Source organism: Leptodactylus fuscus, chromosome 7, assembly GCF_031893055.1.
Source record: "Leptodactylus fuscus isolate aLepFus1 chromosome 7, aLepFus1.hap2, whole genome shotgun sequence".
NCBI classification, from domain to species: Eukaryota; Metazoa; Chordata; class Amphibia; order Anura; family Leptodactylidae; genus Leptodactylus; species Leptodactylus fuscus.
The window spans coordinates 3,213,036-3,238,745 of NC_134271.1; the positions used below are offsets into that span (position 1 = coordinate 3,213,036).

General features: G+C 46.7%; 1 protein-coding gene across 1 annotated transcript; it reads right to left on the bottom strand.

Annotated features, from left to right (window-relative positions):
* VWCE (von Willebrand factor C and EGF domains) lies at positions 1-24,795 on the bottom strand. Its single transcript, XM_075281845.1, has 28 exons — positions 24,288-24,795; positions 20,732-20,826; positions 19,042-19,131; positions 17,476-17,478; positions 14,752-14,877; positions 14,437-14,553; positions 13,477-13,599; positions 12,538-12,666; positions 11,752-11,871; positions 11,250-11,668; positions 11,084-11,174; positions 10,871-10,953; positions 10,289-10,376; positions 9,279-9,364; positions 9,084-9,201; positions 8,237-8,322; positions 6,527-6,623; positions 6,272-6,354; positions 5,713-5,803; positions 5,557-5,639; positions 5,225-5,315; positions 4,540-4,622; positions 4,296-4,371; positions 3,438-4,223; positions 3,252-3,334; positions 1,198-1,302; positions 464-587; positions 1-116 (listed from the first exon to the last, which is right to left on the bottom strand). The coding sequence occupies exons 1-28, from the start codon at positions 24,392-24,394 to the stop codon at positions 34-36; spliced, it is 3,666 nt and encodes a 1,221-aa protein (XP_075137946.1). The 5' UTR covers positions 24,395-24,795; the 3' UTR covers positions 1-33.
* Between the last annotated feature and the right edge of the window lie 915 nt (positions 24,796-25,710).

Here is a 25,710-nt window from a genome sequence, read left to right on the forward strand (position 1 = left end):
GATTTCATTCTGGATCTTTGAAACATGAAGTTCTCAAGGCCTCAAATTCTCATCCACGATCTTAGGCTGGTCAAAAATAACTAATGGAACCCAATTCATCATTGTAGGCTTTTGATCTGGAATCAAAGTGATGAGTTGTAAGTGTAAGATCTCCGAATGTCACATCATTATAAGGAGCAATTACTTTATAACTTATATGACAATATGTTGTGTCAACACTTGGCAACATCCCAAGATTCTTTTCATTACGGATTCGGTGCTCAGGTCTCTGACTCATTCTGTTCTCTGCTATCCTATGGATTGGGGATTGCAGTAAAACTTGGGCCGACCCATCTCACTGAATTTTGGTGGTTGATGTAGAACCTACTGACTCTTCGGTCACTGGATGGAAACAATCCAGAATTATGTAAAGTGAGACCTTACCCTAGAATATCTTCCATATGCTCCATATGAGAACACTTACCTGACTCTGAACTTTGAGAAGTGGCTTCTCTGCTACATCCATGTTTGTAGGAGCAGGAGCGGCATTGGAGCGTTACTCCTTGACATTTACAGAACTCTAATCCTTCTCCTTGTTCTGTCTGAATCTGCAGAAGATTGCACATGTGTAAAGCTCGCCTAGGTGTGACCACTTACTTATGAACAAAGGTATCAAGAGCCAACCAGGGGTGTAATCGCAACCGGGCCCCGGAGCCTCTGAGGGGTCCAAAGGCCTCTCTACAACACAAGAAGACACCAGTACTGCACATTGTGGGGCCCCACTACAAATTTTGCTTTGGGGCCCGGGAGGTTCAGGCTACCCCTCTGGTACCAAAAGAAGGAAGTGGCCTCCGTCAGACACTCCAGCTACTCCGGGTCACCAGAGGGCAGAGGTTATACATTTAGGATGCACAGACAGACAGACATCACAGGAGATCAGAAAGAAGATCAAAGAATTTTATCCAGGCCGAGTGTGATGAGGGGGACCGGTGAAGCCCCCTGGTTTCTCAGCCCCATCACAGCTGCCACCACCAGACCACTGCACCATCTATAGTTAGGTCTGTGCTGGAGTCTTCTCATGTGCAGAGAGGCTTTAGACTTTGATAGGCACCAGGGCTTGGGGTGACTTCTGCAATCACTATGGATATGATTTTGTGGTAGGGGTCTTAATGGTTTCCAGTGTAGATGGTAAAATTCACCATATTATAATGTAATGACCTGGTTTGTTTCCTTAGAGCAGGAGTCCGCTGGGAAGCCATCACAGCCCCGACAGCACAGGCCATGGGACAGATAGGTCGGTGCATTACAAAAGATCTCTTCTTTCTGAAAGGGAACAGGAAACTGGACATTACACAGAGAACATGTGACCATCATGTTAAACAACTGTAACCTATCTATCTGCAGGGCTGGGGTGATATTCTGGTTCTGGTGACAGTAACCTATCTATCTGCAGGGCTGGGGTGATATGCTGGTTCTGTTGACAGTAACCTATCTATCTGCAGGGCTGGGGTGATATGCTGGTTCTGTTGACAGTAACCTATCTATCTGCAGGGCTGGGGTGATATACTGGTTCTGGTGACAGTAACCTATCTATCTGCAGGGCTGGGGTGATATGCTGGTTCTGGTGACAGTAACCTATCTATCTGCAGGGCTGGGGTGATATGCTGGTTCTGGTGACAGTAACCTATCTATCTGCAGGGCTGGGGTGATATGCTGGTTCTGGTGTCAGTAACCTATCTATCTGCAGGGCTGGGGTGATATGCTGGTTCTGGTGACAGTAACCTATCTATCTGCAGGGCTGGGGTGATATTCTGGTTCTGGTGACAGTAACTTATCTATCTGCAGGGCTGGGGTGATATGGTGGTTCTGGTGACAGTAACCTATCTATCTGCAGGGCTGGGGTGATATGCTGGTTCTGGTGACAGTAACCTATCTATCTGCAGGGCTGGGGTGATATGCTGGTTCTGGTGTCAGTAACCTATCTATCTGCAGGGCTGGGGTGATATGCTGGGTCTGGTGTCAGTAACCTATCTATCTGCAGGGCTGGAGTGATATGCTGGTTCTGGTGACAGTAACCTATCTGCAGGGCTGGGGTGATATGCTGGGTCTGGTGACAGTAACCTATCTATCTGCAGGGCTGGGGTGATATGCTGGTTCTGGTGACAGTAACCTATCTATCTGCAGGGCTGGGGTGATATGCTGGTTCTGGTGACAGTAACCTATCTATCTGCAGGGCTGGGGTGATATACTGGGTCTGGTGACAGTAACCTATCTATCTGCAGGGCTGGGGTGATATGCTGGTTCTGGTGTCAGTAACCTATCTATCTGCAGGGCTGGGATGATATGCTGGTTCTGGTGTCAGTAACCTATCTATCTGCAGGGCTGGGATGATATGCTGGGTCTGGTGAGAGTAACCTATCTATCTGCAGGGCTGGGTGATATGCTGGTTCTGGTGACAGTAACCTATCTATCTGCAGGACTGGGGTGATATGCTGGGTCTGGTGACAGTAACCTATCTATCTACAGGGCTGGGGTGATATGCTGGTTCTGGTGACAGTAACCTATCTATCTGCAGGGCTGGGGTGACATACTGGTTCTGGTGACAGTAACCTATCTATCTGCAGGACTGGGGTGATATGCTGGGTCTGGTGACAGTAACCTATCTATCTGCAGGGCTGGGGTGATATGCTGGGTCTGGTGACAGTAACCTATCTATCTGCAGGGCTGGGGTGATATGCTAGGTCTGGTGACAGTAACCTATCTATCTGCAGGGCTGGGGTGATATGCTGGGTATGGTGACAGTAACCTATCTATCTGCAGGGCTGGGGTGATATGCTGGGTATGGTGACAGTAACCTATCTATCTGCAGGACTGGGGTGATATGCTGGGTCTGGTGACAGTAACCTATCTATCTGCAGGGCTGGGGTGATATGCTGGGTATGGTGACAGTAACCTATCTATCTGCAGGGCTGGGGTGATATGCTGGGTATGGTGACAGTAACCTATCTATCTGCAGGACTGGGGTGATATGCTGGGTCTGGTGACAGTAACCTATCTATCTGCAGGGCTGGGGTGATATGCTGGGTCTGGTGACAGTAACCTATCTATCTGCAGGGCTGGGGTGATATGCTGGTTCTGGTGACAGTAACCTATCTATCTGCAGGGCTGGGGTGATATGCTGGTTCTGGTGACAGTAACCTATCTATCTGCAGGACATATTTTGCCTCTACAACTATGGAGGTTATTGGAGTCTCTTTATAGGGTGGGTTTACCAGACATTCACAGTGCAGGCAGTTGTCCATGTCCACAATGTAGATTGATCCATTGGTAAATATGTGGCCATTTATGTAGCAACCTAAAGAAAGCAAAGACAATGTGTCGCCTTTTGCTGTGTCTCACTTATCAATACAATGTTTCATTGACTGGTAACACATGTAACATTCTGCGCTGACTCTTACCTCCAGGTTCTTCAGGTTTGTAAAGTGCTATCTTGGTCTCCTCCAAATCTGTGTGTGACAGTCTTGTGTTATACGTCCAGTGTTGAGGATGACTTGATGGAAAAGCAGAGCCACTTGGAGGTTTTGAAGTAACAGAAGCCATGTCAGTGTTCTCTGTCAAGGATGGCGACCTACCAAGATCAGGAGAAGATCCATGGACCTTCTCCTCTCTAGAGATTGTTGGGAGTGTTGGAGGAGTCTTAGTAACCTGCTCTAGATCTTGGAAGGAGCTGGTAGAAGGAGATGGTAAAAACGTTGTAGATCCTTGAGACACAACATTAGGAGATGGAGTAGAGTAGGAGACAACCTGATTGTAGAGCGTTGAGGTAGAGGGACTTGTCGCAGGTCTTACAGAGGTACCTGAGAAAGTCAGAGACTGAGTAGGAGACACAGCTGAGGTAGAGACCGACCCATCACCCGTCTTCATCATGTCGCCATTTTTTCTATCTTGTGCAATGTCTGCTTTTAGTCCGGACACTGAATCGAGGTTCGGAGAGACTTTCTCATTCTGTTTATGGTAGATTAAGTCGGGACTCGGGACCTCTGTTCCAGAAACAGAACTTGGAAACACTGAAGGAGTGGAAGAAGCCATAGGGTTCCTCCTCGACAGCAGCTTTAAGTGTAAGGACAGTCGTCTGGGTGGGGGTTGGTCGGTGACACTCAGTAGCTTCATCGGGACATTGGCCTTTGGCATTCTGGAGTCTTCCGGAGTCTGTTGTATCTTAGTGTGGAAAGAGCCTGAAACCTCTAGGATAGAAAACAATACACAGTCATGAATGGTAAGAGACTCTCAGCAAAGCCTTGTCATAGCAGGTCTACCATTTAGACAGTCCGGAGTCTTCTGCTCACATGAGGAACAAGAACCTTCTCTCTCTTCACAGTGAACGTTCCCAGCCTAGAAGAAACAATCATCTATATCCATCACTATATCCATCACTATATCCGATCCATGACCACGTCACCTCGCATCACATATCTATATCAGTCTAAGACTAAATGGTTTGGTCCACAGCGAGTGTTGTGTCAATCTCGTCACGATATTTGATGGAAAATAAATACTTACAAAACAATGGCATATAACACACGGCTCGGGCTTCAGGATGTAAGATCCTCCATTCTCCAAAATGTTGTCTTCAAAGGCGCATTCTGATGTTAGGAGGGATCGGGTTAGTATAACGTCACAAAAGTCTCTCCAGCATAAAATGTATCTAAAGCAAAATCTATCATAGAAGATAAGTAACATCCCCGGCCTAACCTTTAGAATCCATCCTCACTAGTCACTCCTCGCCTGAGCTATATAGGTTCACAGCTTTGCTTGTTCCTACAAGGGTTTCTGCTGTCTATCCTGTGTATTGATGTGATTGACCTTTCGCCTGTTTCTTACTCTGTTTCCGGCTGCTCCTAATGTTCTACCAGATTCCTATTACTTGGGCTTCCCTTTGACTCCTGAACCCATGCTGCTCACCCCGATCTCCAGTCTGTCTATGACTCTCCAAAACCTTGGCCTGTAATTGACCACTCTGTATCTTTGCTATGCACCGGAGTCTCTTTAGACTGTGACCAGCTGCCATCTATACCGGGACCATTCCAAGAAGTAGCGGCTGCATCAAAGTCCAGATCCCCGTATGGGGGCTATAGGGTAAATACCGGGGAGTCTGCTTAGTAAATGCCATCGGGAGTGACCCAAAGTCAAACCAGTTAGTGAACAGGAATATAAAAGAAAGGACATATAGAATAATCCACAATACCTTCACAGGATGCGCAACATTCACCCGGAAATGTATAAGGATGGGAGCAGGAGACGGAGCAGGTGACGGCCGCACATTGTACCTCCCCGTCCTGGGGAACACACAAGGTTTTCACTCATTAGGTCTGTTTTTCTGCATGGCATGCTCTGTATACTAGCCACGCTGGCTGCACCCGGGTATGTTGCATAGAGACTTGTATACAATAGTTCACTATTCCTGTTTGATGGATTTTTATACCTAGGCCAGATTTTCATATACCAGATATCTAAGTGAGGTTTTATTATTGACCTCTTGTATTTGGTGTTGGATGGTTGGGCAATGCCTCTCCTCACCTGGCAGGTGCACTGGGTACAGGGTTCACTTTCCAGTGAAAACGTTTGGCGATTTAGCACTTTCCTTCCATCGTAGGTGCAATCTGCAGAGGCAGGAACAGGTTTACTTCATGGGTCAAAGGTAAGTGAAAGACAAAATATCTAGAAAATTCTGACCTCTGCAAACCGGGCAGCATTCTCCCTCGTCGTGGAAAGGGTAAGTGCAGTTGGGTGCACATTCAATGGGGGAGCAAGCGACGGTGCCCATCTGTAAAGACAAGGTGCGACTTCATAGCAGCCTATATATACAGATATGTCCGCCCTTACCAAAGCTCGGACTTGGTTAGAGGAATTTTCCAATTAAAAGTTAAACATTTTTGCAAATATAAATAATTGCAAACTTTGCAATGTTTTAAAAATTCAAAGACAATCGGAAGTTCCTGCATTCAGGGTAAATGATCAAGACAAGACACTTCAATTTCCCAAGAAATTCCTAACATTCTAGCAAAACTTTTCATAGACCGCAGTTCACAACATTTCCACTAGGTGGCCACACATAGACACATATAGGACAGACATCCTATTACAGAATATCGCACAATCATGTTGTTTTGTACAGCTGGTCATCCCGTCACATACATGTTTAGATATGTCCATCCATGAGATAAGGTAAGGAAGGTCAGATCAGTAAATTCATCCACTTGTACTAATACAGGACCATACTAATACTACTTACCAAACAGATACAGGTGAGGCAGGGGTCCGAATACGAGGGAAAGCTCTCATTATTCCTGTATGTCTTCCTTCCATAAGAGCAACCTGGAGAAAAAGAAAAATATTTTCGATGTATAACTCTATCTTGTAACAGGATCTGCACATTGTAGCAAATAAAAGAGGCACAACATCATTTCTCTATACAGGAGCATCTTATTCTTTAGTCTTATCTATTAGTTGTTGCTTTGTCTTATATTACTAAGACGACTTCAGTTACCTGCGGAGCAGTCGGGGCAGCACTGTCCCGGCACCATAATAGGATGAGGACAGGTTTCCACACAGTCTGTCTTCTTGCACACGATGGAGCCGTCTGCCTAAATCCAAACACAACACAAATGACGCTATATAAAACACAGCAAACGGGATTGTAGATCTCAGAAATGGGATTGACAACCTTAGAGACAGGATTGTAGATCTCAGAGATGGGATTGTAGGTGTCAGAGATGGGATTGTAGGTGTCAGAGACGAGATTGTAGGTGTCAGAGATGGGATTGTAGATCTCAGAGACGGGATTGTAGGTGTCAGAGATGGGATTGTAGGTGTCAGAGACGAGATTGTAGGTGTCAGAGATGGGATTGTGGGTGTCAGAGATGGGATTGTAGGTGTCAGAGACGAGATTGTAGGTGTCAGAGATGGGATTGTGGGTGTCAGAGATGGGATTATAGGTGTCAGAGATGGGATTGTGGGTGTCAGAGATGGGATTGTGGGTGTCAGAGATGGGATTGTGGGTGTCAGAGATGGGATTGTGGGTGTCAGAGACGAGATTGTAGGTGTCAGAGATGGGATTGTAGGTGTCAGAGATGGGATTGTAGATCTCAGAGACGGGATTGTAGGTGTCAGAGATGGGATTGTGGGTGTCAGAGATGGGATTATAGGTGTCAGAGATGGGATTGTGGGTGTCAGAGATGGGATTGTGGGTGTCAGAGATGGGATTGTGGGTGTCAGAGATGGGATTATAGGTGTCAGAGATGGGATTGTGGGTGTCAGAGATGGGATTGTGGGTGTCAGAGATGGGATTGTAGGTATCAGAGATGGGATTGTAGGTGTCAGAGATGGGATTGTGGGTGTCAGAGATGGGATTATAGGTGTCAGAGATGGGATTGTGGGTGTCAGAGATGGGATTGTGGGTGTCAGAGATGGGATTGTGGGTGTCAGAGATGGGATTATAGGTGTCAGAGATGGGATTGTGGGTGTCAGAGATGGGATTGTGGGTGTCAGAGATGGGATTGTAGGTATCAGAGATGGGATTGTAGGTGTCAGAGATGGGATTGTAGATCTCAGAGACGGGATTGTAGGTGTCAGAGATGGGATTGTAGGTGTCAGAGATGGGATTGTAGATCTCAGAGACGGGATTGTAGGTGTCAGAGATGGGATTGTAGATCTCAGAGACGGGATTGTAGGTGTCAGAGATGGGATTGTAGATCTCAGAGATGGGATTGTGGGTGTCAAAGATGGGATTATAGGTGTCAGAGATGGGATTGTGGGTGTCAGAGATGGGATTGTGGGTGTCAGAGATGGGATTGTAGGTATCAGAGATGGGATTGTAGGTGTCAGAGATGGGATTGTAGATCTCAGAGACGGGATTATAGGTGTCAGAGATGGGATTGTAGGTGTCAGAGATGGGATTGTGGGTGTCAGAGATGGGATTGTAGGTATCAGAGATGGGATTGTAGGTGTCAGAGATGGGATTGTAGATCTCAGAGACGGGATTATAGGTGTCAGAGATGGGATTGTAGGTGTCAGAGATGGGATTGTAGATCTCAGAGACGGGATTATAGGTGTCAGAGATGGGATTGTAGGTGTCAGAGATGGGATTGTAGGTGTCAGAGATGGGATTGTAGGTGTCAGAGATGGGATTGTAGATATCAGAGACGGCATTGAAGGTGTCAGAGATGAGATTGTAGATCTCGATTGAATTTCAATTTACCTGGCAAATGCAGATGGAACAGGGATCTCCAGGGGACCAGATCTGTCCGATGGGAATTTCAATTCCATTGTCATCGAAGGGACATCCTATATATACACAATATAGGTTATACAACAAGCTCTATGTACAAAAGTGCACCTGAGTGCAGCAAAGACTTAAAGGGAGTGTGTCAGGTCCAAAATGTCTCCCAAACCAATAATAGTGCCATGAAGGGGTCTTTAAGAGGAACAGAAACTTACCATACAAAGAGAAGAAGCAATGCGGAGACAAACATCTTTTTATGGATATGGAAGTGCACCGGAGGCGGGGCCGAATGGCCACAATTGTCTATAGACACCAATAACCCCAGCAGAGGCTGATAATAGGGCGGCGTTAGTAGTGACTATAGAGGATACAAGAGCACTCGCCGTATCTATAGAAAAACCTGGTATATTGGTCCCACCCCCAGTGCACTTGCCAGCTGATTCTCTCCGCATTGCTTCATCAATTTGTGGCCCCCAAGTTTTGTTTTTTCTGCAAATAAAGGCCCCTATAAGGTGCTAATATGGGCTTGGGAGGCATGAAGGCAAAAAGGTACAATGTATACACTATATTAGGGCCCAAGGGGGCAAGACACGGCACAAAGATACTCCCTTTGGTGTAAATCTCAACACCTCACGCACTACCATGCAACGTTTCGGAGTGTTGCCTTATACTTGTATATTTTTTGCTGCCAATAAATAGGGCTGGAGACATCTTGGGGTTCTCATTCAGATATGATAAAACATGCCCCTACATCTCCACAAATAATCCCTCCAGCAGATTTTATATCCCATTACACGGCGCTTGCACATTGACGACCCCCTACCTGTGCTTTGTGGGGGCTCCTGGCATCTGAAGCAGCAATGTCCGGCCTCCAGCACCCAATCTTCTCTGGGGCACTCTAAGTTGGGGCAGGGGACAAAGGAGCACTCCACCGCTCCATTCTAAGAGTAAGACGTACACATAAGACAGGGCTAAGATCTGCAATGAAGGACGGGCACAAAGTAGAGCTTGTACAGACCTGGCACACACAGGAGGTGCATCCATTTTCATCACGGCTAAACTTGGCGCCATGAGGATAAAGATTTCCTTGGAATTCACATCCATCTACAATCAAAGACCAAAAACCAAGATGGTCGTCACCGTGTAAGAAGGAGGGAGCCCCTACTAAAAAAAGGCCACCCCATAACAGTGTCCGGAGTACATTGCATTGATAGGTGGGTTTCCCATTAACATAACTGATCACCTAACACAGGATCGGTGAGGTGTCGGATCAATGGGATTCTGGGACCCCCAATGATCACAAGAACAGGGTCCCGGAGTCTTTGAATGGAGCCCTAGTGCTCATGGTGGCCATTGCTCCAATATGGAACTGCAAATTAGCCTAATGCAATGTGCCATATGTCCCCTGCCCCCCAAAGTATATGACCCCCTTTACTGACCCTCATCCAGTATGCCGCCCCCTTTATTTGCCCCCACAGTAAATGACCTCCTTTACTGACCCTCATACAGTATGCCGCCCCCTTTATTTGCCCCCACAGTAAATGACCTCCTTTACTGACCCTCATACAGTATGCCGCCCCCTTTATTTGCCCCCACAGTATATGTGACCCTCATACAGTCTATATTACTCCCTTTACTTTCTCGGTATATTCTCCCTTTTCTTGGCCCCCGCACAGTGACATAGCACCAGGTAGTGGCCAATATTTTACTCTTCCATGCCGCTTCTGTCCAGGCCCACTTTTGCTTCTGCATGTTATATCCCAATGCTGAGGAATGGCAGGCCATCACGTCTTGGTGTTCTTCAGTGTCTAGATGTATTGCGCAGCACTCCCTGGAGGCCAATGGGGAGGTCTGGCCAATAGTGGGGATGGGTGAATAAAATATCGGCCACTACCTGTTGCAATAATCCAATAGGTAGCACCTGATTAAAAAAGAAAAAAAGAAGACGCCATAATGCAACCCACGGGCAGCGTGGCCCCCTGATCCCCACACAATCCACCCCTGCTAGTATATAAGTATCATACAGACCTGGACACCGCAGGCAGCAATCTGACATGTAAGGCTCAGAGCATGACACAGGCGGACACACGGGGGGGATACAGGTGATATTTCCTGCCTGCAAGAAACCACAACAGTCCATAGAAGACATTTCCATCTAATGCAACACGTGCAATCTGGTATTACACACTTTGTACTGTCACCTCCCAGATCCTATTGTCACCTTGCTAAAATACTGGAATAAAGAATTGACCCTAAAATTCTGGATTTTTCCATTTAGGACTCATCATTGGCTCATGAGTCGGAGTATCTCCATATTGGGACTGGCGCATGCGCATTGGGAAATTGCTGTTGTGCAGAAATTTTTCATCCATTCTTTGGCCATCTGTCCATTGTTACATGACCTACAGCCCGGTGGGACCTCTTCATGGGTCCTACACTAATAACACGTTCCTTTAAGTTGACTTTCTATAGAATTGCCCCTGGTGTGTATTTGGCAGAATATTTCGGTGCAAGTATTAAGGCGTAAGAAATATTCCTGTAACTGCGGTAAGGTCTATTTTCTGAGACACTGAATGAAGATTATCTGAAACTTTACTCACAAGAACTTACCAAACAAATACATATCGTGCAGTTATCCAGGGGACTGGGGAAAAGTTCTCCATCTGACCTGAACGTCCCCTCGAAGGAGCAACCTGTAAGAAACCACAAGAAGTCCACAGAGGACGGTCAATGGTCCGGGTCTTAGGAGTAAAGGAATTGGTTCACCTGTGCCATAGAGCAGATGAATTACTGAACATCTCGATGAGCTCCACGTCTACTCACCATCACATGTAGGACAGCAGCCGTCCGGGTGCAGGACTGGATGAGAACAGTTCGGGCTGCATACTCTCCTTTCACATGATACGGCTCCTTCCTACAACAAGAAGTTATTAGGACAGGGTCTGATGCAATGGACCACAAGACTCCATCTTGATCCAGAGTCTCCTACCTGGCAAGTGCAATCCATACATTCTCCTTCCATCCATGAGCTGCCCGACAGTCGTAACTCTTTGTTGTGCCAACAGTCTAGACTGGAGTGCAAGGTGGTGGGAGCTCCGGTTGGTAAGATCATGTTTTCTTTCATTGGCATATGGGAGATCTCGGAGGAGATTTGGGCTAGGGGCGAATGACCCGTTTTCAGGTGTTGAGGTGGTGGGATAGGATCCAGGTTTGTTGTTGCAGCTTGTGGTTTTGAGGTAGACGTTGTAGTAAAGGTTTCTGCTAATGTGGTACTGACCATGGTGGTCCGGAGGGAGGCAGTGAGTACAGGTGACACAGATGTCACTGGTGGAGGGGACGTCGGCCTGATCTGGGGCATGTTGTGCATGGCTTGTAGGAAGCCGACCGTCTGCACCTCAAGAGAAACTGCTGTGACATGGACAGAGACAGAATATCACACGTCACACCTGCACGGATAAAGATTTGGTGAACGTTGTAGTAGAATGTGTTACCTGTACAACCACCAGCGATGGACACAAACCCAACCGGACAGGAGCAGGCGTAAGAGCCCAGAGTATTTATACAGCTCCCGGACGAGCAAAGGGTGGTATTCTCAAGGCACTCATTCACATCTAGGGAAAGACATAAGGTAGTCACCTGGCCTGTCTACACAAGTCCTATGCCCGCCTTTTACCACGTCATACACGCATGCCCTTCCTACTATGTGGATACTCAGGGGTGTAGCTATAGGGGTTGCAGAGGTAACAATCGCCCCGGAGTCTTAGGGGGCCCAAAGACCTCTCTACAATGTAGGAAGCGCATAATAGGGGCGTCTCCGCTATGATTTCACTGCCACCAATGATTGTAGACTGGGAGGAGGTAAGTGCTGCCTGGCAATTCAGGTGGATTTCTGGGCAGGCCTTGCAATGTAAATGAAGGCAGAGGCTACCAGGCAATTAGAATGAATTCAGTACAGTAACACCGCAGGCAATATATTGGTAGCCCAAGAGCCCATTGTAGCAGATTAACCCTTCAGTCACTGGTCTGCATGTATAGTCCATACAATGACAATATCTGATGGTCTCTGTGCTCAGTATTGGCTGTTATTTCTGTTGCCCGTCCAGTAACATCTCTGCATGTAAAGTAATGGCCCAATACTCAATGTCATCTCATTTCCGTGTGATTTTTGGCGCCTTGTACATTTACAAATTGTCAAGACAAAGGCCCATTATATACAAATCATACAATAATAGGGATACAATGCAGAATCCAGACTAATAACCCCCCCAATGTCTCACCTACACACGACAGTCTGTCCACACTCAGAGCGAAGCCGCTTCGGCAGGAACAGAAGAAGCTCCCTGGAGTGTTGTGGCAGAAATGCTGGCAAAGATGAGCCGATCCCGGCCGGCGACACTCATTGATGTCTGCAAAGGAAGCAAAAGATGGCAACAATGTTACACAAGAAGGTAACTGCAGAGGGTGCATGTACATGTCACATCATATACCTGTATATAGGGACTAGGAGGGTTATACATGTCACATCATATACCTGTATATAGGGACTAGGAGGGTTATACATGTCACATCATATACCTGTATATAGGGACTAGGAGGGTTATACATGTTATATACATATATAATGTAAACAGATGGAATGGATGCAGAGCCTTGGAGAACTAAGCCCAGATCTTCTGTAGATGTTGCTTTCTCCAATCCGTCTGCCTCTCCCTATAGTCCCAGACGGACTGGATGATGATGAGATCAGGGCTATATCTATGGGGGTCAAATCATCACTTCCAGGACTCCTCCTCCAAAGGGCAAAGGTCACACCAAATATTATGGGATTTACATTTCTCTTTTCCTTCACAATCTGTCTGTGATCCCCAAGGAATTGATGATGTTCTGGTGACGACAACCACAGCAGGCGGGGAATGGAAGCCGCTCTGGTCCTATTCCACTAATAGGGGGTGAACCTGCAGCCTGTGCAGAGGAACAGCTAATACCGGGATAGGAGCCGAGCTACACGCACCCCCAGCCACTGCTATAGCTGGTAGATAGATAGAGATACTGTATAGATACATGCACACATATATATATATACACATTATTTATCGTACATGAATCATTCTCTGCAGGGATACTACGTATAAATCCCATTGGCTTGTTTCCTTCATTCTTGGATACATTTTGTCTAATATTTTGCAGTTCTGATACAATGTAACTTTCTTCACTACCTGCGCAGTTACGTCCATTGCTCTGCAGGGTGAACCCGGCCCCGCACAAGCACCGGTAACTCCCATGTACATTTTTACATCTGTGCTGACAAATCGACCTATGAGAGGAACATTCATCGATATCTGGAAGGGAGAAAGGAAAAGATAAGATAAGTGACTGTCAGGGGATGAAGAGAACACACACAGGAGTCTCTAACACGGGAATCACGGACACGGGTATTACAGTACATTGTAGATACATATATGACATCAGCTACATCTATAGATCACTATAGGGTGCACAGTTCAAACATACTGGGAACAAATGTGTTGCAATAATCTATTGTTGGACACGCTGGTATGTTAAAGGGATTGTCAGAGACTTTTATATCTTATCTTTAGGAAAGGTCATCATTATAATGCTGGGTATCTGACTCCTGGCACCCCCACCCATCAGCTGGCTGATATAGCGCCACCTAGTGTGCAGTGGCCCAGAATGGTACTGCAGGCTGTCTACTGGTGCCAGGTTTCTGCCAGTTGAATGCTGTAATGACCCAGCTTGGCCATTACACAGGGGATGGCGCTGTCACTACTGTGAAGAGCCGGGGGGTGCCAGGTGTCAGACACCAACCTAAGAGTCATCTCATAGCAATGTAGGGGGCGGCTGTTTGAGGAGGTCTTGTAATGCAGAGAGTGAAGCCCGGGGAGATGAGCAACGTACTGAAAACCATTTTCAGATAATTTGCATATTACTAGATTAGCGTTTCTTGGCCAGTGTCATGTCAGATGTGCTAGAAAGCCGAGTGCATTGTTTAATAAATGTATAAACCCTATATAATACCTATATAAACCTTATATAAATCCTTTATAAACATTATATAATCCCTATATAATCTCTATATAAACACCAGCTGCAGCTTTGTCCCTCCTCCATACTTTACACTGCAGTTCACATAGTTTATAGCTTTCACACATTCTTACCTAGACAAGTGGTCATGTCGGCCGCCAGCTTCAGGCCCGGCCCGCAGTCACACATGTAGCCTCCTTCAGTATTCAGACATGTCCCTTTACAGGAAGACGTGGCACACTCATCGATGTCTGGAGAGAAGAGGACACAGAAGATATAACAGGAGCTGACAACAAGCTGTGTACACAGGGTCTATGGGGGGCCACAATAAGGGCTATTGGGGGCCACAATGGGGTCTATAGGGGGGCACAATGAGGTCTATGGGGGGGCCACAATGGGGTCTACGGGGGGCCACAATGGGGTCTACGGGGGGCCATAGTGCCTGATACCTGTGCAGGTCACTCCATTCGCTGTCTCCGTCATTCTGAATCCGATAGGACAAACCCTTGAAATGTGTTCACAGCCGCCATCATTACAGCTCAACTCACAGCCGTATTCTCCGCAGGGGACAGAAGCTGCAAAGTAAGAACATGGAGCCAAAGTCACTGGAGAGCCCCTGTATGACAACATGTATGGGCCCCTGTGTAACACGTATGGGCCCCTCATAGAGCATCTGCCTTTCTTACAATCTATCAGTAATTGCCATTTGCTTGTCTTTTACATGCAGTAGGACGTTGTTTTTGTCGGGCCCCCTTACGTCCTGGGGCCCAGTGCACTTGCACAGATTGCACATACGTCCAGCCCTGCAATGTGGATACGTTGTAGCTATAAAGGGCACAGAAGCAGCATTTGCTACTGAGCCCTGGACCTGAAGGGGCCACAAAGATCCCTCTGTCACATACAATAGAGCAGTATTCTAAATGCACTTGTTATGTAGGGGCCACATTACAGATTTTGCATTAGGGCCCAGGAGCTTGTAGTTACCTCTCTGGGAGAGCCCACTATTACTGTGCGGCCATATCAGTGGAGTCCCAGGAGGTGACATTATTCGGGACATTTTTCTATGAATGGTCTGCCCTCTAGTGGTCACTATTGGTATCGTCTTCTATGTATTCTCACTTCTCACTCCAATTTATTCCAGATACATTTTGCAGACATTTCTGGTCATATAAGAAGAGGGAGAAGTCTGGAGGTCATATAAGAAGAGGGAGAAGTCTGGAGGTTGTATAAGAGGAGGGAGAAGTCTGGAGGTTGTATAAGAGGAGGGAGAAGTCTGGAGGTTGTATAAGAGGAGGGAGAAGTCTGGAGGTCATATAAGAAGAGGGAGTAGTCTGGAGGTCATATAAGAAGAGGGAGTAGTCTGGAGGTCGTACATGTAGTCCTGGACCTGACTGACAGTCTCAGTGATAAAGCCTTGTGTCTCGCTGAGAGATAATGACATAACATGATGTTCTCTGTAATGGCTTCCTCTACATGACAGTGACTGTAATAACAGTCTGAGGTTAGACATATGTTCACCACCGACTTCCTGCAACGTTATCTGCTAAAGCTGCAGAAATCATATGGAGCCGGCCCTTTAATGTCTGACATTATGAGACCGCTCGGGAGTTACGATGCACATCTGCTCAGCACCGGGGCGCAGGCACATCAGGAGACAGATGTCTATAGAAAGCTCTTCTAGTCTGATGTCATATACACTCACCGGCCACTTTATTAGGTACACCTGTCCAACTGCTCGTTAACACTTAATTTCTAATCAGCCAATCACATGGCGGCAACTCAGTGCATTTAGGCATGTAGACATGGTCAAGACAATCTCTTGCAGTTCAAACCGAGCATCAGTATGGGGGGGAAGAAAGGTGATTTGAGTGCCTTTGAACGTGGCATGGTTGTTGGTGCCAGAAGGGCTGGTCTGAGGATTTCAGAAACTGCTGATCTACTGGGATTTTCACGCACAACCATCTCTAGGGTTTACAGAGAATGGTCCGAAAAAGAAAAAACATCCAGTGAGCGGCAGTTCTGTGGGGGGCGGAAATGCGTTGTTGATGCCAGAGGTCAGAGGAGAATGGCCAGACTGGTTCCAGCTGATAGAAAGGCAACAGTGACTCAAATAGCCACCCGTTACAACCAAGGTAGCCAGAAGAGCATCTCTGAACGCCGCACAGTACGTCCAACTTTGAGGCTACAGATGGGCTACAGCAGCAGAAGACCACACCGGGGGCCACTCCTTCCAGCTAAGAACAGGAAACTGAGGCTACAATTTGCACAAGCTCATCGAAATTGGACAATTGAAGATTGGAAAAACGTTGCCTGGTCTGATGAGTCTCGATTTCTGCTGCGACATTCGGATGGTAGGCTCAGAATTTGGCGTCAACAACATGAAAGCATGGATCCATCCTGCCTTGTATCGGTAACGGTTCAGGCTGGTGGTGGTGGTGTCATGGTGTGGGGAATATTTTCTTGGCACTCTTTGAGCCCCTTGGTACCAATTGAGCATCGTTGCAACGCCAAAGCCTACCTGAGTATTGTTGCTGACCATGTCCCTCCCTTTATGAGCACAATGTACCCAACATCTGATGGCTACTTTCAGCAGGATAATGCAATGCCATGTCATAAAGCTGGAATCATCTCAGACTGGTTTCTTGAACATGACAATGAGTTCACTGTACTCCAATGGCCTCCACAGTCACCAGATCTCAATCCAATAGAGGAGCATCTTTGGGATGTGGTGGAACGGGAGATTCACATCATGGATGTGCAGCCGACAAATCTGCGACTGCAACTGTGTGATGCCATCATGTCAATATGGACCAAAATCTCTGAGGAATGCTTCCAGCACCTTGTTGTATCTATGCCACGAAGAATGGAGGCAGTTCTGAAGGCAAAAGGGGATCCAACCCGTTACTAGCATGGTGTACCTAATAAAGTGGCTGGTGAGTGTATATATATATATATATATATATATATATATATATATATATATATACTGCCGGTCTGGACATACAACGCCTTGTGCACATTGAGGTGTTGGGGCCACTCCCAGAGGTTTTCACCCTTTAGCCCCTGTACAGGGATCTGGTCTTTACTGCGAGGAAGCTACCAGTTACTTAAGGACCTGCTGCAGGTCCTTAATGCCAAGACAGACTTATAGAGAAGACATTGCTGGTCCCGACTGTCTGACCCAGTATATAAAGTATATACATGACCCAGTATATACGGTCTCATACAGTATCTTACCAGCAATGGTATTGGGGTGCTTGATGGGTACACATGAGCGCCCGTTGGGAGAGATCTGATATCCGTAGTAGCACAAACATCTGAAGCTTCCAATGTTGTTCTTACATTGCTGTTGGCAAAGACTCGACGCTTGAGGTCGGGAACATTCATCAATGTCTGACACCGAAAGAAACAACACATTAATACAACCGAAAACCCATAAAATGTACATCAATATAACCATGGACTATATGTGCCAGGAAACCTCCAAATACACATTAAACAGGGGGTGCTATATAGTATCGCCCGACACCTATAGGGCCTGGCATGTATATATCAGTGTATACAGCACTGCACGTTTACGGTATACTCTAGGTACAGAACTGGAGTAGATCCATATGTCGCCATCATACAAGCGATGGCGGCATAGCCTGGGGTTCCCATTGTTTTCCTGTATGCTATATATTATATATGAAGCAGATGTATATCCCATATGGAGGAGTCCAGTACTAAAGCTTGTATCTTGATGCCGTGTGATATATGGGGTACGACGGACGCCACACATGGTCTCCAGATCTGGATCTTATTTCATTTCTATCTGATCCTCCATCAAACATGACAACAAAGGCGAGCAGGGGGCCGTGTGTGAATATGTCCCAGTGAGGTCATGATGGAAACCCTATGGAGCCCATTATAGTTATAGGGTCGGTCAGGACATGTTGTCAGTTGTCAGATCCTGCGCTGATGTTATTGTCATGTATGATAGTTCAGAACATGGACAAGGCTCAGAGGTGAATGTGGAGATCCGTCCTCTAGTAACATGCATGCTCGGCTTTACTAAGTGGGGAGAGTCTGTCGGACACCTCTAGTAGCGTCTTATCTCCTGGCCAAGATGGCTGACCCTACCACCCCCTATAGGAAAGCGTCCGGCCATGTCCACACACATTAGCTTATCAGTATACTGTGACTAAGCCCGATACATCCTTTGCCATTGATCGCGATGGATTCACCTACCGTAACAACTTTTCCCATCTTTTCCAAGAGTGTAGCCATGAAAGCAGCTGCACACGGTGGCGCCATTAATAACCGTACAGCCTTGTTCACACATTGCAGATAGACACGTGAGAGAATAACCTGACCAGAAAGAAATAGATCAGATCAGGTAAGACAAGGAATGTCTGATACTCGGTCTGCAAATATTCATCCTTGCAGTGTTAATATTGGAAAGTGATCGACCTTATTTATACTTAAAGGGATATCGTAAGAATAAATGCATTGGTGTTTGCCATGTACCGTAATCCCGCTTACACTGCGTCCACGTAAACAGTTCTCTATATACAATTTCTACAGGCAGGCGTCTATACCCCACATGGACATTCACCTATATGGCCCTGCCCGTACTCGGGTCACTCACCTTTATCTTCCAGTTCACGTTCACTGATATAATGATCTGTAATGAGACAAGACTTCAGACATTTTGCACAGACAGAGGACACTTGGCTACAGGTAAGACATGTCATTACCAGTACAGGTGATGCCTTGATGGCCGTTTCTGCACGAGCACACATTGGGGGCGACGCAGAAGCCACTGCCACAACCGTAAGCGCACAGGGCTACAAGGTAAGAGAAGTCGTGGTCAGAGCGTTACACACAGACGTGACAGTAAATTCATTCCCCACCACCCTGAGCTGTAAGGCCGGCCCCTGGGACAAGAATATCAGTAACACAACGAGCGGTACCAATATCTCTGCAACCGGGGCAGATCCCGTACTCAGCACACTATCGGAATAACAGCGGTATATAACACCGCCAATGTTAGAGGACATGAAAGATCTTCTTTAAAGGAGCAATAAACTTAGAAATTAGGGGTAAAACTAAACAAGAACATGGTCGCCCTCATTATTTGTCAGTCTGCAGCATTTTTTAATGATCCTGACACAATCCAGCAGATAACACAATGGTTATTCTCCAGTGTACGGCTACTCGCCAGCTGATAGGGTGGGCTTCACAAAGGGGGCAAGACTGGGAAATGCTATGAGTCTTATTGTAGACAGATTATAGCAGGGAGAATCCTACTCCAGCCAGTTGTCTTGTACCCGGAGGTTCTTGCTCCAGCCAGTTGTCTTACAGCCAGAGGTTCTTGTTGCAGTCAGTTGTCTTACAGCCGGAGGTTCTTGCTCCAGCCAGTTGTCTTACAGCCGGAGGTTCTTGATCCAGCCAATTGTCTTACACCCGGAGGTTCTTGCTGCAGCCAGTTGTCTTACAGCCGGAGGTTCTTGCTCCAGCCAGTTGTCTTACACCCGGAGGTTCTTGCTGCAGCCAGTTGTCTTACAGCCGGAGGTTCTTGCTCCAGCCAGTTGTCTTACACCCGGAGGTTCTTGCTGCAGCCAGTTGTCTTACAGCCGGAGGTTCTTGTTGCAGTCAGTTGTCTTACATCCAGAAGTACTTGCTCCGGCCAGTTGTCCTGCAGCTTGAGGTTCTTGCTGCAGCCAGTTGTCTTAAAGATGGAGGTACTTGCACCAGCCAGTTGTCTTACAACCGGAGGTTCTTGCTCCAGCCAGTTGTCTTACACCCGGAGGTTCTTGCTGCAGCCAGTTGTCTTACAGCCGGAGGTTCTTGTTGCAGTCAGTTGTCTTACAGCCGGAGGTTCTTGCTCCAGCCAGTTGTCTTACAGCCGGAGGTTCTTGCTCCAGCCAGTTGTCTTACACCCGGAGGTTCTCGCTGCAGCCAGTTGTCTTACATCCGGAGGTTCTTGCTCCAGCCAGTTGTCTTACACCCGGAGGTTCTTGCTGCAGCCAGTTGTCTTACAGCCGGAGGTTCTTGTTGCAGTCAGTTGTCTTACATCCAGAAGTACTTGCTCCGGCCAGTTGTCCTGCAACTTGAGGTTCTTGCTGCAGCCAGTTGTCTTAAAGATGGAGGTACTTGCACCAGCCAGTTGTCTTACAGCCGGAGGTTCTTGCTGCAGCCAGTTGTCTTACAGCCGGAGGTTCTTGCTGCAGCCAGTTGTCTTACAGCCGAGGTTGTTGCTCCAGCCAGTTGTCTTACAGCCGGACATAGAGCAGTGAGGATGAAGAGGAAGGACATGGCTCAGAGAGATTTCTGAATATATTTGTTTTTTTTCCATTTTAATTATAATATGAGGCTAAATTAGACCATGAGAAGTAGCTGAACAGACATTCATTGACAATACTTGACTGACTGCAGGAAACTTACGCTGAAGGCAAAGTCCGGTGCCTGGTGAAAGTGTCCAGCCTGGACAACAGCCATTGCCCATACCTGAGAAGCAGACGTGAGGTCCAGCACGCATTCTGCAGGGTCAAGAAAGACATAAAACAGGTGAAAAAATGTATCAAAATAACATACAGTGATAATTCTATACATATAGAGTACATAGGTGTATAAGTGCAGTTATATCTACATTATATACAGTCAATGTACTAACCCTGTAAGCTCTGTCCATGGTACTCACATGGATATAAAGAAATTACATATAATGCACCTAAACATGTAAATATTCAAGCAGAAGACTATGGACATGATCGCCAAGGAAGATACTAGAGATACAAAAAGCCTTTATCTATGAAGTGCTATAGTATTACATTATTGCAGATTTATATTAGGGTGCATGGATTTCATAGGGGGTGGGTGGTCTGCTCCCTTGGCATCCCTTCTATTACAGAGCAGTTTTGTCAGCCATTTATTGTCCTGATCCCAGGTTCAGTCTACAAAGACGTTATCATGACTGGACAACCTCATTTAATAACAAATATGACATATGGTTACTCTCACATTATCTCTTTATACTCGACTGTTTTCTGGACTCCTTCACTGCGGATGGGCCCAGTAATGGTCTCAGTTACACTGTCGGCAATGCGCATGCGCAAGAATCTCTGGGTGGGCTCTCAGTAAACCCCGGGCCCCATCACACTTTGATTACTAAACATACCAGTGACTGCTGGCACAGAAATTTTGCTCCCTAAAGCCCAAAAAATTAACCCGGAAATAGATAGCAAATAACAGGGTGCAAGTGGGCCTTACAGATAGCAAATAACAGGGTTCGAGTGGGCCTTACAGATAGCAAATAACAGGGTGCGAATGGGCTGCATTCAGATGTCTTTGTGCCATTGGGCTGAGTCTTTGCAGATTTTGCTGTGGACTTTTGAGCCAATGCCAGGAGCAGATTAGCAGGAAGGAGAAATATAAGAACTTCCTAGATGTTTCCCATTCCTTGACTTTGGCTCAAAAAATGCAGCAAAATCTGTAACAAAACCATCAGCTCCTCTGCAATGTGTGGCCTCGGCCTAACATAGATCCATATCCTGCACACACAGAGGCGTATATAGGCCTGGACACAATGACATTATAGTGTAGTGTCTCTACTGTGGCTGGATATAGTTGGGCATCATTGTTATTGGACATTTAGCTAGGTCCACAACATGTAGACTTTGGTCGCAACGCTCATTACATGATCGGCAGTGCTTGATTTTTTTGCAACTAGAAGTCGCAGCATTGCAGCACCTTCAGGTTTTCACTTACATTAGTGAAGGTGTTACATGGGGTCACAGTAATATTCAGTCGTGTAGCCTTAATCTTATTAGAGATGAGAAAGAGGAACAGGTATATCTGATGCCCTATAGCACATCCCACAGAGCTGGCCACGGTGCCCTCATAACAGTGCCAGCCACAGCAAGAGACTGAATTACAGTGACCCTGCAACAGTGTAAGCCATTGTGCCCAAGATACAAAGTGGCCATAGAACATCCACAATGCCCCATAACAGACCGAGCCACAGTGCCCTCATAACATTGGAGTAACAGTACCCAACATGGCGCCTCTATAACCTTCTCAGCAATGCATTCCCCATAACTAAATCCAATGAGCTATTTGGAGCAATTGTAACACCCTCGTTGCTCCAAAAAGCTTTTTTGCACTGGGCTGAAATGCTGGGTTCTAGTAACAGACTCCCAGAACATTGGTCCTTTAATATAGCCAGCTACAGTGACCCATAACAATCCAAGCCACAGCATTGAGATACCATTGTAACACACAGTACCCTTATAATATGGCCGGTCACAATGCCCCATAACAGGAGCAGCCATATACTATAACAGCCACAGTTATAATACCCCACACAAACTCAGCTAGCATAACATTGCATCCAGATATCCCTTAGTATAGCGTACACCATAGTGTCCTCATTTACAATGTATACAGTGCGGTCACCGCTCTCATGACCGGCGTTTGTAGTGTAACCCAATGTGCACCCATAATAATGCCAATCACAGTGACCCATAACATAGAGCAGCCATTACTATAGGCACAGCCACAATGCCCCATAACATACAATACCCTTTACAGTTCCAGTGTCCTTATTGCAGGAAGAATAAGTGTCCGCAAAATAGTATCAAAGCAGTGCCAGGCACAGTGACCCCAGAATAATCCCAGTATACTTATATATCACAGCAGTGCCCCCAGAATAATCCCAGTATACTTATATAGCACAGCAGTGCCAGGCTCGGTGCCCCCAGAATAATCCCAGTATACTTATATAGCACAGCAGTGCCCCCAGAATAATCCCAGTATACTTATATAGCACAGCAGTGCCCCCAGAATGATCCCAGTATACTTATATATCACAGCAGTGCCAGGCTCGGTGCCCCCAGAATAATCCCAGTATACTTATATAGCACAGCAGTGCCCCCAGAATGATCCCAGTATACTTATATATCACAGCAGTGCCAGGCTCGGTGCCCCCAGAATAATCCCAGTATACTTATATAGCACAGCAGTGCCCCCAGAATAATCCCAGTATACTTATATAGCACAGCAGTGCCAGGCTCGGTGCCCCCAGAATAATCCCAGTATACTTATATAGCACAGCAGTGCCAGGCTCGGTGCCCCCAGAATAATCCCAGTATACTTATATAGCACAGCAGTGCCCCCAGAATGATCCCAGTATACTTATATATCACAGCAGTGCCAGGCTCGGTGCCCCCAGAATAATCCCAGTATACTTATATAGCACAGCAGTGCCCCCAGAATAATCCCAGTATACTTATATAGCACAACAGTGCCCCCAGAATGATCCCAGTATACTTATATATCACAGCAGTGCCAGGCTCGGTGCCCCCAGAATAATCCCAGTATACTTATATAGCACAGCAGTGCCCCCAGAATAATCCCAGTATACTTATATAGCACAGCAGTGCCCCCAGAATAATCCCAGTATACTTATATATCACAGCAGTGCCAGGCTCGGTGCCCCCAGAATAATCCCAGTATACTTATATAGCACAGCAGTGCCCCCAGAATAATCCCAGTATACTTATATAGCACAGCAGTGCCCCCAGAATAATCCCAGTATACTTATATAGCACAGCAGTGCCCCCAGAATAATCCCAGTATACTTATATAGCACAGCAGTGCCAGGCTCGGTGCCCCCAGAATAGCACCATTATACTTCTGCCCCCTGCCAGCCACGTGATCACCATTACACAGCCTGCCGCACTATAACACTTCCCCCTGCTCTCTCATCAGAGTGTAATGCAGCTTTTCTGTGTAATCCGGGTAATACCATCCCAGGGATCCCAGCGCAGTCTGATACAAACACTTTGATGTCCTTCAGCCCAGATACATGTGAGTGCAGTGCACTGGGGGAGCAGCCAGCACCGGCCATCCTCATGGATTGCAGCCCTGACTCTGCGCATGTCTGCAGATCCTTGTTCCAGAATCTGACTTTGTCTGAGTCACCCTTGCTGTGTCAATGTACCTCTGTGCTGTCAGGGCTGGCAGCTTCTTCCTCCCGTTGTAAATTCTCCCTTCTTTTCCAGCAGTTAGGAGGAGTATGCAGGACACCCTCATCCAAAATGGGATCATGATGAGCTCTCGAACCAGCCCCAAATCCAGCAGTGACCAATAGTGAGTGGGATCTCCTGGCAGTGTCTCTCCTCTCTAATGTCACCTTTACTCCAAAAATAATCCTGTGTCCGCCTGTGCACGGTGAGCCTAGAGACCTTCTGCTCCTTGCCTGAGCTTCATTGACATCCTCTGGCCCTTTGGTGGCCCCTGATCATCAGCCGCCCTCTGTCTTCCTTCTATCTGTAAGATGTTGGTTTTCTTCTTTGCTCCTTCTCCTCTAATGCGTCTCCTTCCTTAGCAGTGTCCCATCCCAAGCTATCACCTTGGAAAACTCTCCATCCTCCCCTCTCTCTAGCTCTCCCTCCTTTGACTCACTTTCTCCCTCTCCGCTCTGCTGCTGATGAATTTGATGGGATAGGAGCCCCTCACATCATAGTAAGAAGGAAGTGGCCCCACAGTGACATCTGGGAACGGATAGAAAGCTTTGCCAGATGCAGATCTCTCTATCCGCTCCCAGATGTCACACTCTCTGATGTGCCAAGATTGCGTGTGTCTATATCTGCTCTGCGCAAGTGTGCGCTCCCATGTAGTGTGCGTGTGTGCGACTCTGGACGGCTCCTCCAAGAGCCTCAAGACTTGTCTGCAAAACTTTCCGTTACTAAACAAAGTCAACATAAACAAGTATCTGTAACGCTCGAGACCCCAGAAGGAACCTCCTGGTGAGGTACAAAAAGTGGTCAAAGTGCAAAAACTTTGGCTGAGGAGGAGGAGGAGGAGGAGGAAAGGTTCTTCTCACATGCACAGAGCTGTGGCTATATCTCAGGTCATTCCCTGGTTCACACTGGCATTGCCTCTCCGTTATTCGGATCCGTCGGAGGAACAAAAATAACGGAGCGCAGACGGATAAAATAGCGGAAACCCAGGGACGCCGAGTAGAATGGGATCCGCAGTTATAAAACTGAAACCAGCAGAGGAAAAAGCTCTCGGTGCTCCGTGCAGGACATTGTCAGGCAGATACTGCGACCGAATACACAGATGTGAACGGAGGCGGAGGATGTTTTATTGTCCGTCCTGATGGATATTGGGTTATCACATTTTTTATGGCAGAATAAAATTTCCATGGGCAAATCTTCCACCAATTGACGATATCAGCATGCCGATCCGTGTTTGTTCGTTCCATCTGTGCGGTACATTCATGGCCACTGTATGTGATCGAATATTCATTAGGATGATGGTTCATTGACAATATGGTCGGTAACATGTCCCTGATTACATGGGGAGATGTACGATCAACAATTTATGAAGACTGACACTCTGTACGCCAGTCTTAATTG